The 14,702-nt window shown below is 40.2% G+C and overlaps 1 protein-coding gene across 2 annotated transcripts in view; it reads right to left on the reverse strand.

The window, feature by feature from the left end:
- Nucleotides 1-2,092: 2,092 nt before the first annotated feature.
- LOC137274207 (protocadherin beta-9-like) overlaps nt 2,093-14,702 on the reverse strand; it is a 35,610-nt gene continuing 23,000 nt past the window's right edge. For both annotated transcript variants that reach the window (XM_067807263.1, XM_067807262.1), the window contains exons 3-4: nt 5,344-5,467; nt 2,093-4,544 (exon numbers count right to left, since the gene is read on the reverse strand). In XM_067807263.1, the coding sequence (XP_067663364.1) occupies nt 3,976-4,544; nt 5,344-5,467 (693 nt within the window). In that variant the 3' untranslated portion in view covers nt 2,093-3,975. The remainder of the gene's footprint in view (nt 4,545-5,343; nt 5,468-14,702) is intronic.

Genomic DNA, 14,702 nt, shown 5'->3' on the forward strand with positions numbered 1-14,702 from the left:
GACGACGTTGTCAGGTGTCCGAAACTTAACCGGGGTTTTTGATCACCTGATCTACAATATTTCGTTACAAACGTTGTAAGTACTTCTTACTTTCTGATCATTTGGACATGGGATTGAGCCACCAGTGGGGGTATCATGCATCTAAGAAATATCAAAAAACATTCCTGCGTGGGTTGAAGGTCTTTGAAAGTTTCACTTTGGATACAGGATTTCCTAGGTCTCGAATCGACCACGTAGGGGCGAGAAGAGTGAGTGAGTCTCGAAGAGACCAAGTAGGACTAAAAGAGGGATGCAAGTCTCAAAGAGACCAAGAAGGGACTAAAAGAGGGACTTGAGTCTCGAATAGTCCAAGCAGGGACTAAAAGAGGGAGGTGAGTCTCGAACAGACCAAGTAGGGACTTAAAGAGGGAGGTGAGTCTCGAATAGATCAAGTCGGGGAGAAACGAAGGAATGAGTCCAAGCATGCGCGAGAAGAGGGCGTGTGTCACGAATAGGGAAAGTCGGGTCGAAAGAAGGAGCGAGTCTCGAATAGGCCACGTCGGGGCAAGAAGAGGGAGTGGGACTAAGTTGACAGATGGGAGTGAGCGACAGGGGGAGAACCTGTTAGTTTTACTACATGTCTCTGACGTTGACCAAGCTGTGGGTTCTACTAGTGGTCTCTGACGCTGAGCAAGCGGTGTGTTTCAATAGTAGAGCCTGATGCTGAAAATGCTATGGGTTTGACGCTGAACAAGTTGTGGGTTTAACTGGTCTTTGTCGAAGAACAAGTTGTGGGTTTCAATACGGATGACTGACGCTGAGTTTCACTACTGGTCTCTAAAGCTAAATAAGCTATTTTTGCTACAGGCCTATCACGCTGAAGAAGCTTTGGCTTTTACTTTAGGTCTCTGGCACTGAATACGCTGTGGGTTCACTAGTCGTCTCTGACGCTAAACAAGGTGTGGATTTCACTACTTGGGCTTGACGCTAAACAAGGTGTGGATTTCACTACTTGGGCTTGACGCTAAACAAGGTGTGGATTTCACTACCTGGGCTTGACGCTAAAGAAGCTGTGGGTTTCAGTACATGTGTCTGAGCTGAAAATGCTGTGGGTGTTAATATTTGTGTCTTGTGTCACTGGTCTCTGAAGCTGAACATACTGTTTGTTCAGTTTACTACTGGTGTTTGACGTTGAACAAGCTGTGGGTCTCAGTATTGTGCCTGACGCTGAACATACTGTGTTTTAATACTGGTGTTTGAAGCTGAACATGTCTTGGGTTTCAGTACTGGTGTCTGGGGCTGAACATGCTGTGGGTTTTAATACTGGTGTTTGACGCTGAACATGTCTTGGGTTTCAGTACTGGTGTCTGGGGCTGAACATGCTGTGTGTTTTAATACTGGTGTTTGACGCTGAACATGTCTTGGGTTTCAGTACTGGTGTCTGGGGCTGAACATGCTGTTGATTTCAATGATTCATGGGGATGCTTAACGAAGAATGGCTAAATAGTGTAGATTTCAGCAACACATGTTATTCTTAATGAACTGGAACCTACTTTATATGCATAATTGATACACAGCATTCATTCGGGGTGGAGAGGCTACGCTGCAATTAGCACAACTGTGAAGTAATGTTGCAATAATGATATAAGATGCATTTGACTGTTTCACTGTTACATCTGATATACACTGCTCTATCGCAACTCTTAACGTGAGAATATCTGGAGTGTCATGCGCTTACGGGAGACCTTTAGTGATTCTAAGGAAACGTGAATATATTTGAGCCAGTAGACTACCGAGTGGTGGACCCGTGACCTGTCAGGATTTGAATCACAGGTCATCCTAACCTAGGATATAATTATGCAGATCGCAGATGCAGATGGACTGTCGTAAAACAACATACACATATGAATATAGATAAAATTTTAGAGTCCAATTAATATCGGTTAGTATGATACTGAAACCAATACCCCCTCCCTCACCCCACCTCTCTCTCTCTCACACACACACACACACACACACACACAGAGAGAGAGAGAGAGAGAGAGAGAGAGAGAGAGAGAGTCACAGACGGTATCAGTGTTGTTCATGGGAAAAAGAGGAACATGAAAAGATGTTTCAGGTTACAATGCACATTTATTTATTTACAAAATACTGTTCACGATATGCCAAAATAGCCACATCAGGTAACGAGCCTCAGCGCCGTTGGAATGGTGAAATGATAAAGAATTGCATAACAAAACACAAATGGATCTTCATGATGGTAAAATGTATGATATTGAATGAGGATGCCATCAAATGACATGTACATATAATCCATCGTATCACCACGCACATGCAGCTCGCAGACTGTAATATCAAATATCAAATCATAACATTCCCAGAAATACATTTCATATAGCTCGGATTCAAATATAAATGATGCCTCGCATTTTGTCGCTCGTATGTAATGAAATATATATTCGTAATAGTGATAGGTCATCATTTTGAATGATAGTGAATGTATGCGGGAATAGTGTTTCAACTAGGTCCTAATCCTAACATAGTTCACCGTGAATATTTGTCGAGCTAACCTAAACTTGGGCATATGATAATGTTTCGTCACACGAAAAGATACTGGGGTGACTAATACTTAATACTGGGATATTATCCCTGAATACTACCGCTAATACATATTTATAGCTTCATACCGGTGTGTCTAAAATACACCAATACAAAACAGGATAGAAATCGGCAAAACTTACACAACCTATGATGTCAGTCAAATACGAAAATAATCTCATATATGGTCGAATCGCTGGAAAAAATTCGGCGTGATGTTTCGAAAATATACCATATATTGAAATGTTTATGTCACTTATATACACCATGAAACCTTATTCACTCGAAATCAATAAATCATAAAAATATTCCGAAACTCGAGACAATCATGAGTCAAAAGTAAATGGAAAGTAATGAAAAGGGCTTTGCAGCGGACGCGACAACGTTTCATATTCAACGCTATTTAGAGTTAAATGAATTCGAACTGAAACGGTTTCACAGTGTACAAACACAACAGTATGAAATCTCGAATAATGGGTTGACTAACAATATGAAACTGACACTGTTAGTTGACACTAATCTGATGTTACCATATCGATATCGGGGAGTCATTAATGCAAATTGCTATCATTCTTGTACGAGTCGCATACGGTATAAATATCTATATCAATACATGGACGATGGCATGGTTCCGACGTGACATTGTAAGGCGCAGAGAGTCAGGCAATGTTTGTTGTTTTATGGAAAAAACGCCATTATAAATATACAATGTACACCGAATGAATACATGTAAATCATGAAGTTTCAAGAACAGAGTAACTAGGTAATACCCCAAAGGAATATGACTTGAGAGTCTAATGTTATATAAAATGGATGTATTTGTGAAGTTTCACAAACATTGGAAATAGTTCGAAAACCAATTATTCCTGTATTATGACTGTTGACTGTACAAAGCTCACTAACAACGCATAGTATGCTTGATTGCTTGGAGGCTTGTAATCACAAACAAACTGTCTAATTTGTAGCCATGTCGCTGTGTGAACAAACTAGGAAATAACAGGAAGGACCAACAAAATCTTTGGCATTGAACAAATATTATCAACCACAGAAACAACTAATAATCCGCAACAGTTGATTTTTTAAATAATTTTAAATTAACAAACAATGATTGGCGGCTAACATCGTGTATATAACAGCATAATATACAAGCTGGAGCCAAGCACCGTTATTTACATTCCATAATCTCTATGTCGATTTCAGATGTAGATGTCAAACACCCTACATGACTGAAGTGCAAATTGAGCAATGGTTTTAGATATGTACGGGTGTTTCTTTCACAACACACACCTCGTTGTTGGCCAAGTTCAGCTGCATAGCCGGCAAAATATTTCCAAGCTCTGAAAGATAAATGCAAGAGATACCTCATGTCACAACTCGAGAAAGATAATCACAGTTTGTTCAAGAAACAGGGTAGGTTTCACAAAACATTTCATCAATGTCTTCCGGGTTCAGCGTGTAACTACCGGAAGTGGTGGTATTGTCATCGTCGTCGTGGCTACGGGGAACCTTGGGATACCAGCTTCCGCCATTAGCAAATGTCACATCGCTTCCGGCCTTGGAAAGCTCCGCACTGTCACACAGAAACGCAAGTTTGTTTGTCGGGGGAATGTGGTTACTTGTGTGCAGAATACGCTCGAGGTTTTGAAGGTTTCTTTGCGTCAATCCCTCGTTGGCAAATGTGACTCTTTTCCCAATGCTGTTCCGTTTGACTTGCAGAGGGTCGTCAAAAGAGCCAATGCTTAGATTTCGAGACTTTCGCTTTTCCTGAATAGGTAATTCCTGCTCTTTAATTGGCCGAATGAAAGACGGTTTGACGTGTGTTTGGGTGTTGAAGGACGGGTGGAGACGAGGCACAAAAGTTTGAAACGTCGGGTCATCTTTTAAAGGCCGGGTACCGTGTCTGTGGTTTCTGCGGTCTTTCATTTCGACAGCCAATCGATGAGGGTCGTCAGTGCTGGAATATTCCCCTGGAAAGAATATAAAATATAGACTTAATGAAAGCTTCAGAACATGATACAATGAGACATGTTTTACTTATAGTGTCATTAACTCCAATTTAAGTGAGTGAGTGTGTGAGTTTAGTTGTACGCCGCACTCAGCAATATTCCACCTCTATGGCGGCGGTCTGTAAATGATCGAGTCTGAACCCAACGATCAACAACATGAGCATCGATCTGCGCAATTGGAACCGATGACATCTGTCATCCAAGTCAGCGAGCCTGACCACCCGATCCCGTTATTCACCTCTTACGACAAGCATAGTCGCCTTTTATGGCAAGCATGGGTTGCTGAAGGCCTGTTCTACCCCGGGACCTTCACGGGTCAACTCCAATTTAACCGTTAACAACATACAGGGTGGATCAAGAGGAGGTAGCTGAGGGGTGCACCCCTATGCCCTCTCCCTCGAAACATACTCCCCTGAGGATCATTCCCCCTAGTCTTTGGACTTCATGATTTATGTGAACCTCCACCCTTATCCAAAATCCTGGATCCGCCACGGATATCCTAATTACTTGCACAGCTTGTCAGTTCGATGTCGAAGAATCTCGGAGTGATGCTTGTCTTTGACGTTGACTACTTTAGTGACACTCATGATCTCTTTCATTGGTGGGATCATGACAGGGTGGGATCATAACCAGGCTGAGTTTGTTAAACATTAAATAATCTGTGTGTATGTATTACGTGCTGGTATGGGAGGCATCAGTTATCTGATAATGGCTTCCCCTGACAACGCTAATTCTATGATTGTCTGTTTCTGTCAATCACCTTCGGACTCGGGCAGTGGGGGCAGCTGAATATCTTCTTCACTTCCGCCTCGGCCGCTATCGCTTGCTGTCAGCTCTCCTGACGAGTTGCTCTGAATGTCATCCATCTGAGGATGCAGAGGATGCTGAAATGAAATTATTCCGAATAAAGATTTCTTTTATTTGCGGGTAACAAATTCGAGGAAATATAACACGCCAGGTTAGTGCTAACACACGCATTCGATTTGCACGAAATGAACAAACCCCTGATTCACGGATTCCTAGGACCATTGCTAATTACGATTCTTGTCAGTTCGATATTTGAAAATCTCTATCAAATTGCGTAAAATGCAATGAAAGAATTACTGAATGGGTCTTTTCTGTTCCAAGTTGGCTCGCGCCGGGTGAAGTAAACATCACTTCCTCGTATTTTATGGATCAAGGATTTTACAAATTGAATGAGATTGAAAATAAACAGACGATCGTTTGCAAATTTGTATCAACTACAGGACCATACTAGTAAATACATGTCTCTTTAATGGCGTAACATCTCCGCGCTTATGCCCCATGCCAGGGCAGGAAATTCTAGAGCTGGGTTGGCCAATGCCAAGATATAATAATCGATTCTCTATAACGACACCAATTTTCAAAGAAAATCCCCCTTGAATCATATCCGACTGGTTTTGTATGTGTTGTACAAATCCTCCATTTTATTTCGTTTTCAATAGATCGTGGTTTTAGACAAACGACATGTTTGCTTTTCGCTCTTACAATCTCGCAGATAATGCAACAGCCTTAAGCTACGCTCGCATGCGCAATTTCGAACTTGAGTTCGATTTCATAACACGCGCCTACAAAGAAGCATCCATTCCGACGAAAAGCCGAAACAATGAGTCAGGGTGTTCGACCTTTTGAGACGAACAGGACACCCCGTAACATCCTCTATCCTGCAGTTCCTTCTTGAGAAGGTTCAACTTCCCCTAATGCAGCGATATTGAGTGATGATGATCCATTGCATCGCGGCGAGGAGCTCAGAAATATAAGAGTTCTTAATGATGAAAGGTTCGTCCCACAATCAGACCGGGCGAAGAGATTTTATCAATATGGTGAGAGCGCTGGTGAAAAATTGGTCAATTCACCTTCTGGTGTAGTCGGAGCAGATTGATGACAACGTTTCTACCTTTATTGACGCATACTGTGGTACTTTTTTGTAAGACATATCGTCGTTATTGGAAGTGACAAGGTACTATTGTCATCGTATAGACTAAATAGCAGAGGAACCCATGCTTAGATAGACATAGTCTTGGCTCACTACCACAAGAGGATCAATATTTCCCTTTGGGAAGAAACGTTCAACAAATGCAAAGCTGTTTGAATTGTTAATCGACTATTATCACTAGAGATACCTGTAAACACTGCTCTTAAATATGAATGTGACTCAGTTTACCGATAATGCGCATTTAAGATAAGCTATATCAAATACAGGCACTAAACATATCCATCCAGCAAAATATTTATTTTCTTTTTGTCGTTTTAGTGTTTTCATAATTACAAAATGTGAAAAAATAGATCCTAGATCCCATCAACAAACATCATATCTCGATGCCGTGATATTTAGCATGATGTGAAAATGCCATGCCAGACCAAAATATCGAAATTCACATTTTAATATATAACGGAAAGAAAAGTAACATTCTGGAAAAGAGTTTCAGGCAATAATGATCGTGGTACATTCCCTGCAAGATTGCGTGACATGTTTGAATATCATACTTTTTGCGTCCAAAACAATATGATATAAATGTCGACAGAAGAAAGAGACACTGGGCGACAGATATCTTCCAACTCATGACCGCCATTAAAATCACATGGATGACACGTTTGCTCTTTCAGGACCCTTGTACTTGAAGGTTACTAACTGCCTTCGCTGTTTTTCAAATAGTATTGGCATATCTTTAGTTTACTTTCATTAGTCACAAGCATCATGTCACGCTCTGGTGATCACAATGCATCCCACGTGACGACATACACATCATTCAAGCAAGGAGCTGATATTCTCGCTACTTCCACAGCCAAGTAGCTGATGTTCTCGCTACTGCCACAGCCAAGAAGCTGATATTCTCGCTACTTCCACAGCCAAGTAGCTGATGTTCTCGCTATTGCCACAGCCAAGAAGCTGATATTCTCGCTACTTCCACAACCATGTAGCTGATATTCTCGATACTTCAACAGCCAAGTAGCTGATATTCTCGATACTGCCACAGCCAAGTAGCTGATATTCTCCCTACTTCCACAGCCAAGTAGCTGATATTCTCGCTACTTCCACAGCCTAGTAATTGGACGAACGGGGATAATTCTACATTTGAAACTCGCAGGTAACAATTAAGCCTGTTCATTTAGCGTCTGTATTTTACATTCTGCTGAATACATTGTATCAAATCCCGTTTCTATAAACACAGTCATAAAACAAACAACATCAATATTTCACACAGAACCTTCCACCAATGAAAGACCCATAATCCTTTTCGCAATTATCTAAAAGCATTCACATTTAGTCAAGAGAACAGTACGATTTACATTACATATGAGTCTTAGGATTATCTGTGGATCAAGTGTCTTTACGTTTTACATGCTTAGTTATATTAAATCCTTGTGTATTGGATTGACGTGGGAATCGTTAAGTTTATTTTGACAATATATGATTTATGCCCTACTTTCAAAAAAATGTTAATCAATTTTGAAACGTCCCTGCTAAACTAACATGTCATTAAACGACGCCTTGTCTAAGTTAATATGGCAACCGTTTCCTTTCAACAGTTCAATTCAAAATTAATAGGCGACTTGCCACTTAAAATGGGTGTGAGACACTTTTGAAAAAAATCCGCCTTGAAATAATGGCACTGCGGATGGACGAGTGAACTGACCCCTACAATTAAAGAGCTCTATGTAATACGATCTGCCATGAGCCGAAGAACAGACAGGAAAAAAATCCCTACTGATTCTTCAGTGTCCAAGGTTTTAGCTAGTGAAATGGTGAAATGTATTATGTAGACGTCAAAGAGGCCACGTTGTCTGGAACGTCTCGTACTGCATTATCCTGGACGCAGTCATCACCGGAGTCATTTATCCTTGAGAAAAATAGATGACCTCTTTGGAAACAAAATGGTTGAAATACTCAAAAGCGCAGTAGAAAAGTTCGTCTCTGAACGCACATATCCTGATTGGTTTCATCTCGGGGTAGTGATATACTTGCTGCGTAATGGACAACGGTGGTCTTTACGGGTGAAGTTTCGAAATAGTAATGTCCATGTAATCTACCTAACGATCGGCTCCTTGCTGTTTCGTCTTTAGGCTTGGTAGAATGCAAACGGTAAATGTTCTCGAAATATAATCATAGTTTTAAATGCTAATATTACTTTGTCTCCCCGTCATGAATCTAAATGCTATTTCTAAGCATTGCTAAATCTCTCGATGCATACAGATGCAGTCATGGGCTCGCTGTATATGATACTGGCTTATTGTGATTACAGTCGTGGATAAATTTATCACATTTCTGCTGATCCACCGTATTAAGCCATCTTCCTTGAAGCCGCGTCCGTGCGGTGAAGTTTAAATTGATTTAAATGTTATTTCATTTGTTTTCCTAGGAATGTTCGGCTGTGCGGAAATCTTATTTTCAAATAAGCGGAATCAAAGCGGAGCATTTTTCTTCATTAAAATATACCCGATCTTTGATGTCAACATTTTATTTAAATTTCAAATGAGAATTCATTCAATCTGCTCGCACAACTACCTATTTTAAAAGTCTCGCTGAAGTTAATTCTATTTAAATCTCAAGACTGCTTTTAAACGAGGATGAGTCTGGAAGATGGCGGAAATGGCGTGTCGTATGTCCACCCTTCTGGTGAATGTGTCGGGTGATACAAAAAGATGAAAGCGGACTGAGGAATCATGATCCGGCCATTCTACGGATTAGGCACCTTATCTACAATTGCCATCCCATACATGCTACCAATCACGTGTAATTTAAACAACCGCGTCAAATAAATCGCAAACACTTGGTGTTATCTATTGAATTATTGTGCAAGAAGATGGGATATAATTATAGTCAATCTGGCAACGTTTATCAAATCAACGACGCAACACATACGCCCTCCGCGGACGTAACCACGTTATCACACGGGTAATGGGGCCCATCGTCTGCGGATCCAAACTTGGAGTCGCATTTCCCTATTCTATTTTTTACAGACAGTTTATCCCAGCGCTAATATTTGCACTGTCATGATTTCAGTCACATGCGCACACCGTCTTCATAATTCGAGATTTGACGATATTTGCACACTTTAACGAAAGTCAACACAAAATGGCGGTATTTCCACGTTGGTCGGAGTATAATCCCAGTTCCATCACAGCTGCAGCTTAAAGAGGTATTTAGTTCAACGGTTTACATTTGGGATAAAGAATGATTGCTCAGAAAGCTATGGTACGGTTCGGTACATAGACAAAAGTGGATATCTTTCACAACTTGGCCCCTTCAGACTTCGAAAGATAATGTTAAAATTTAAAAAAAAAATCGCACAAATTCATCAGTGATTGGATAGGATCGAACACAGAGACGTAGGTGGACATAAGATTATTTCAAAATTGAATCTTTACCATCAAAGCATCCTTCAAGAATAGAAAAATAAATAATGATCTTAAATAGAATAACGCAGCAATTCATTCGAACGGAATTTTTCCAAAAGACTGTCTCAGAACAAAATCTTTTTTCTCAGAAAGATCTAACCACTTTGATACCTCTTGGAACAAGGAACTAAGCCTGGCTCTGCACATTCAATGGCTGTGGTACTCTAGTCGTGTTATGAACAATCACTCATTGCTGTCAACAGTGTTATCTATCGCAATCGACAAGCCAAGATAAGATGTTGCACCCAAACAATCAATTAACGTAATGGGTCAACAATAACCTGCCATGAAGTAGACAAAGACGGACGGCTATCGACACGTTATAAGCGTCAAGTGCTGGGTATCGCTACGCCATCTAACCATTGTTTGCTTTTGTCGCTTTAAGTGAAAACATCCCAGCAGCTATACTGCCGTATCTTCCCCCAGATCGCTATTACGCAACGAGGATCGCTGTCCAGAGATTTAATATCCTGAATTTGATTAGGGGGGCTTCGTGAGTCTCTCTCGGCACGTAATAATTAGAAGGACGTCTCGGCAAGGCACAAGAAATTTTGATCATCGGATCAGTGCGTGTCGACTCGTTCACATCCCCCTTGATGTCGAACAAGAATTTGTAAACATACTTTTTTGTAATTATCTGAGATAATTGGGGTTACCATGTCAATGACGCTTATCAGACTGGAATTTGCTATACACCTAAAAAATGAATCTTCGTGCCACAATATTTGCTCGGGGAGGAAGCCTGGGAAATTGAAACTGTCTCTAATATGCTTTTTAAAGGCTTATTCCAAGCTCACAACTTTCGTGGGAAGCAATGTTGCTGATGTTCTTGCATGGCGTTCACCGCAGCTGATCACATCGCATATCGTTCTTGACAGAAAGGTCATGTTTCTTGGTGTGTCAACACTATAAACGTGCTTATGGGTATTTAGGTACTAAACGCTTACTTTTCTGCTCACATTTTATAACTGATGGATGCTACCTGTATGAAACCTTTCGCCCGGTGGATACTGAATTGTTAGTCACAAACTATATTCAAGATGAATTGTTACAGTAATATTAGAATATGACGTGATCTTTTGGGTGCACTTTATTATCAAGTTCACAAGTTGGCTATTCAGCTACAAATAACACAAGTAGAACATTTCCCACGACAGTGTCCAACATTAAATGCCCTATATCCACGTGCTTTTTCCTCGTGTCCACCTAATACCTATCGCAATCTGCTTAAATGCAATATCCGTTTGCAAAACTATGGGAACCCCACTGACAACAATGCGCTGAAAAAACATTTCAAACAACATAATATTAACTTTCTGAAATGTCGTAAACACGTGAGAAGGCAGTGTCAAATCTCTTTACATATTCCATGTCTTGCTTTATTATCCTTTACTGTCATGAGTTTGGCACACGGCTATAGTGAAGAATATGCTTTGATCTTAGAACAAACAAATATGATCATGTTGAGACTTGCAGGTTGAAAATAAACATGCCCTCGATGGCCTCAATGTACAGGTTCATCCGTTTTCGCTCACGAGAACTAGATACACTGATACAAAGCGTTGCTAATTCACAAGCGTACGTTATTCTGGAGTCCACAGGTGGGCACTATTATCAATTCCTGTCGAAAAATATTGATTCTAACAGCTATTGTTGTCTCCAATAATACATGTCCAACTATACCAATCTGCTGACCAGATTCAGGGTAAATATTTAGTTTAACAAATTAGTTTGTTATCAGGTTTGTATTGAAAAATACAGGTATAGATCACAAACCACAACATTGTATAGTTAGGAAGTTGGCGGTCAGTGATCGTAATATAGCAAATGGTAGTTCCTTTCAAAGCAAACTGTTAATGTTACCGACATTCGATACATCTCGAGATAGCATCGTACAATTACACAAATAAATCACCAATTTACCCATGCATACAAAACTCGCCCATTGTTCGCGCTGTATCCATAGATGTTCAAAAATGAAACCGAAAGCCATGTGTCATTATTTCACCTAATCATTTGAAGTGGACTTACACCCCATCTGTTAACATGGTCACTTAACAAAAGCACCCATGTCTGGCCATAAAGGTGTATCAATTTTATCTCGGCGCCAATCAAAGGGTCACCAGCTGAAAGTGACGCTGCTCACCCGTAAAGAACAAATTTTAATTTTATGAGGTAGAACCATAAAACGCCGGTGACCTTACGCCCTCTGCTATTGTGCTCGGTACACCCTACGACTGACCACCGGTCAAGCCACGATTATCATGTGGCTTCAACACACCTAGCACATCCTCGTGGCAAAAGCTTATTGTCCGAGATATACAAATAAATAATAAAGGATTTACGAGTCAAGCGTGATACATTCCGAAGCTCAGAAGATTTGTGTGGTCATCTTTAATCTTGGCCTTTGTGGCAAGGATCACCCACGATATAGCGTATACATAGAGAAAACTGCATTCTTTGAGCATTAACACAGCATATAAGATGCTTACATGTTAAAGGTGGAATGAAGTCCACATTGACGGCTCACGTTAGCCTTGACCGCTGGAGAGATATTTGACGTTAGCATCAAAGAAGACCAATTTCTTTTCTTTACGTCTCCGCGACCATGCATCTAGTTTACTGCTTAGCATTTCGCCGAATCGAGAAATAGACATTTAATGGTCACCAGCAGAGAAGACTATGGACGCGACATTGCTTCTTTGACAAGAGAACTGACAAAAGTGTCATTACTACTTTTGTGACAAATGCGTTTAGAAAATCTATCTTAATATAGTGTTGTGGCCACAGGGTTCGGACATCTGCAGACCGTAAAAGAACAAGGTGCTGCAAAAGTGGTGTCTTCCCCAGCATTTGATGACAATACTGAACTTGTAATTTTAAAAACCCAGACACTACAAGCCCGCCAAAGTAATACGAATTTGTCATTACAACGTTAAGTACCGTATTTGGTTCAAGTAAAACCAACGTCCCTTTTCCTATTCGTTCTGGGTATTAGAATTCGTCTCTGCCGTTGACGCGGTAATTCACAACCATAATGAGCCAGGTCACCTTAATACGGATCAGGTGCTACCCAAGAGCCAGTAAAACTCTGATAAAACGCTAACAATCGCGCTTGTCTACAGCCAGATAAGGTCATTTATTACGGAAAGCCTCTGACAACAGCCATAAAAATATTAACGACATGATTAGTGTTAGATACCGGTGAGAAAATCGAAGGTTGAAATGGGGAAATAACTAATATGAGAATAAAGACATTGCTTGGCTTTTAGCGGGGATCTTAGTATTGTGTGGGAAAAAAGCAAGTATAGTTATATTTCATGCATATTTTTTAGCTAAAGGGCCACGATGGCACATGATCAAAGAGAGTGTATGCTTTTCATATTGACTGCAGTTTTAGTGTCTCGAATATGATCTGCAGCTCTTTTGATGACGCCTTGTGAAGACCCGACATACTTAGCGCTATTCTGAAGCAGCTAATCCAAGGTAATCGGCCAATGATTAGATTGGTTATCACTAGATTTGGTCGATAAACCTCTTCGTGATCTTGGTCATCGACAAGAACCCGAGGCAGTTACAAAGACATGCAGCCTTCCAACGGGTGCGTCTTAAAACTTGTTCTCTTATATCAGGAACCGCTAGCAATCGAATTGGGACTTAACATAATTCCCTCATGCTCATGGCCTGGGACTTTATACATTTATTGAAATGGCAAAATGTCTTTTTTGATGCAAGTTATCGAAAACTGCTAAAACATATTACATAGAGGACAACTCTACTTGGTATGTTATTCTTTCCATTTTTAACAGCCATTCATATATGTTATTGTCAATATGTAAAATGTGATTCACCGAGGTAATGTCCAAAATGCTTAAATATTTCAGTCAGTTAACGAACTGACTAAAATGACTTCAAAGGGGCTTAAAACATTCATCATAGATTAGAACGGATTAGAACTCCATGTATGCTTGTACGACTCATATTTTATCAACGTGTGCGCGTGTGTGCATGTGCGCGTGTTTTCTTTATATCCACTCATGAGTGAAAATCTCACCAATCTTACACATGAAACATGTCTGTAAACACATTTCATCCGAATTCACTTTCACTAAATATGTACAGACATAACGTATATGTTTATGACCATTCGTTGGGAAAACGCCTTCCATCTAGTTCCAGAATCCACTTAAAGGTAATTCAAAACAATACATAATGCAAGTTTCAATATACACGTAAAAGCTCTCTATTGATCAGTCTATCGTTGAACAGCTTCGTCAGTGCATGAATACCGCTTTAACGGTTTACTTTATGGCGTTACACAAGATATTGTCTCACTGAAATGTGCTTTCCACTGGTAAATCCTAAATTTACATTCTTGTACCTCATTCCGTCTTGTCATGAATAAATAAAAACTGAAAGTATAATGGAAATATTCCAACAGCTCATACACAGATAGTTTCGTAGTAGCAATAAAGTCCATGTGTTACAAAAAAACTCGATATAAGTATTCTAAGTGCGATGGCAGATCAAAGGAAAATATATGTATCCGCTGCAGATCTTTGTGTCCATTAGTATTATCCAGGGCTACTGAATAAAACAGGAATTCGCGCAGAAACACCTTTAAAAGTATTTTCCTGATTGCTGAAAATTGATCAGATGGCCGTGCAATAAAATGTATTCCTCGTAAAGCGTTCACTG

Source organism: Haliotis asinina, chromosome 2, assembly GCF_037392515.1.
Source record: "Haliotis asinina isolate JCU_RB_2024 chromosome 2, JCU_Hal_asi_v2, whole genome shotgun sequence".
NCBI classification, from domain to species: domain Eukaryota; kingdom Metazoa; phylum Mollusca; class Gastropoda; order Lepetellida; family Haliotidae; genus Haliotis; species Haliotis asinina.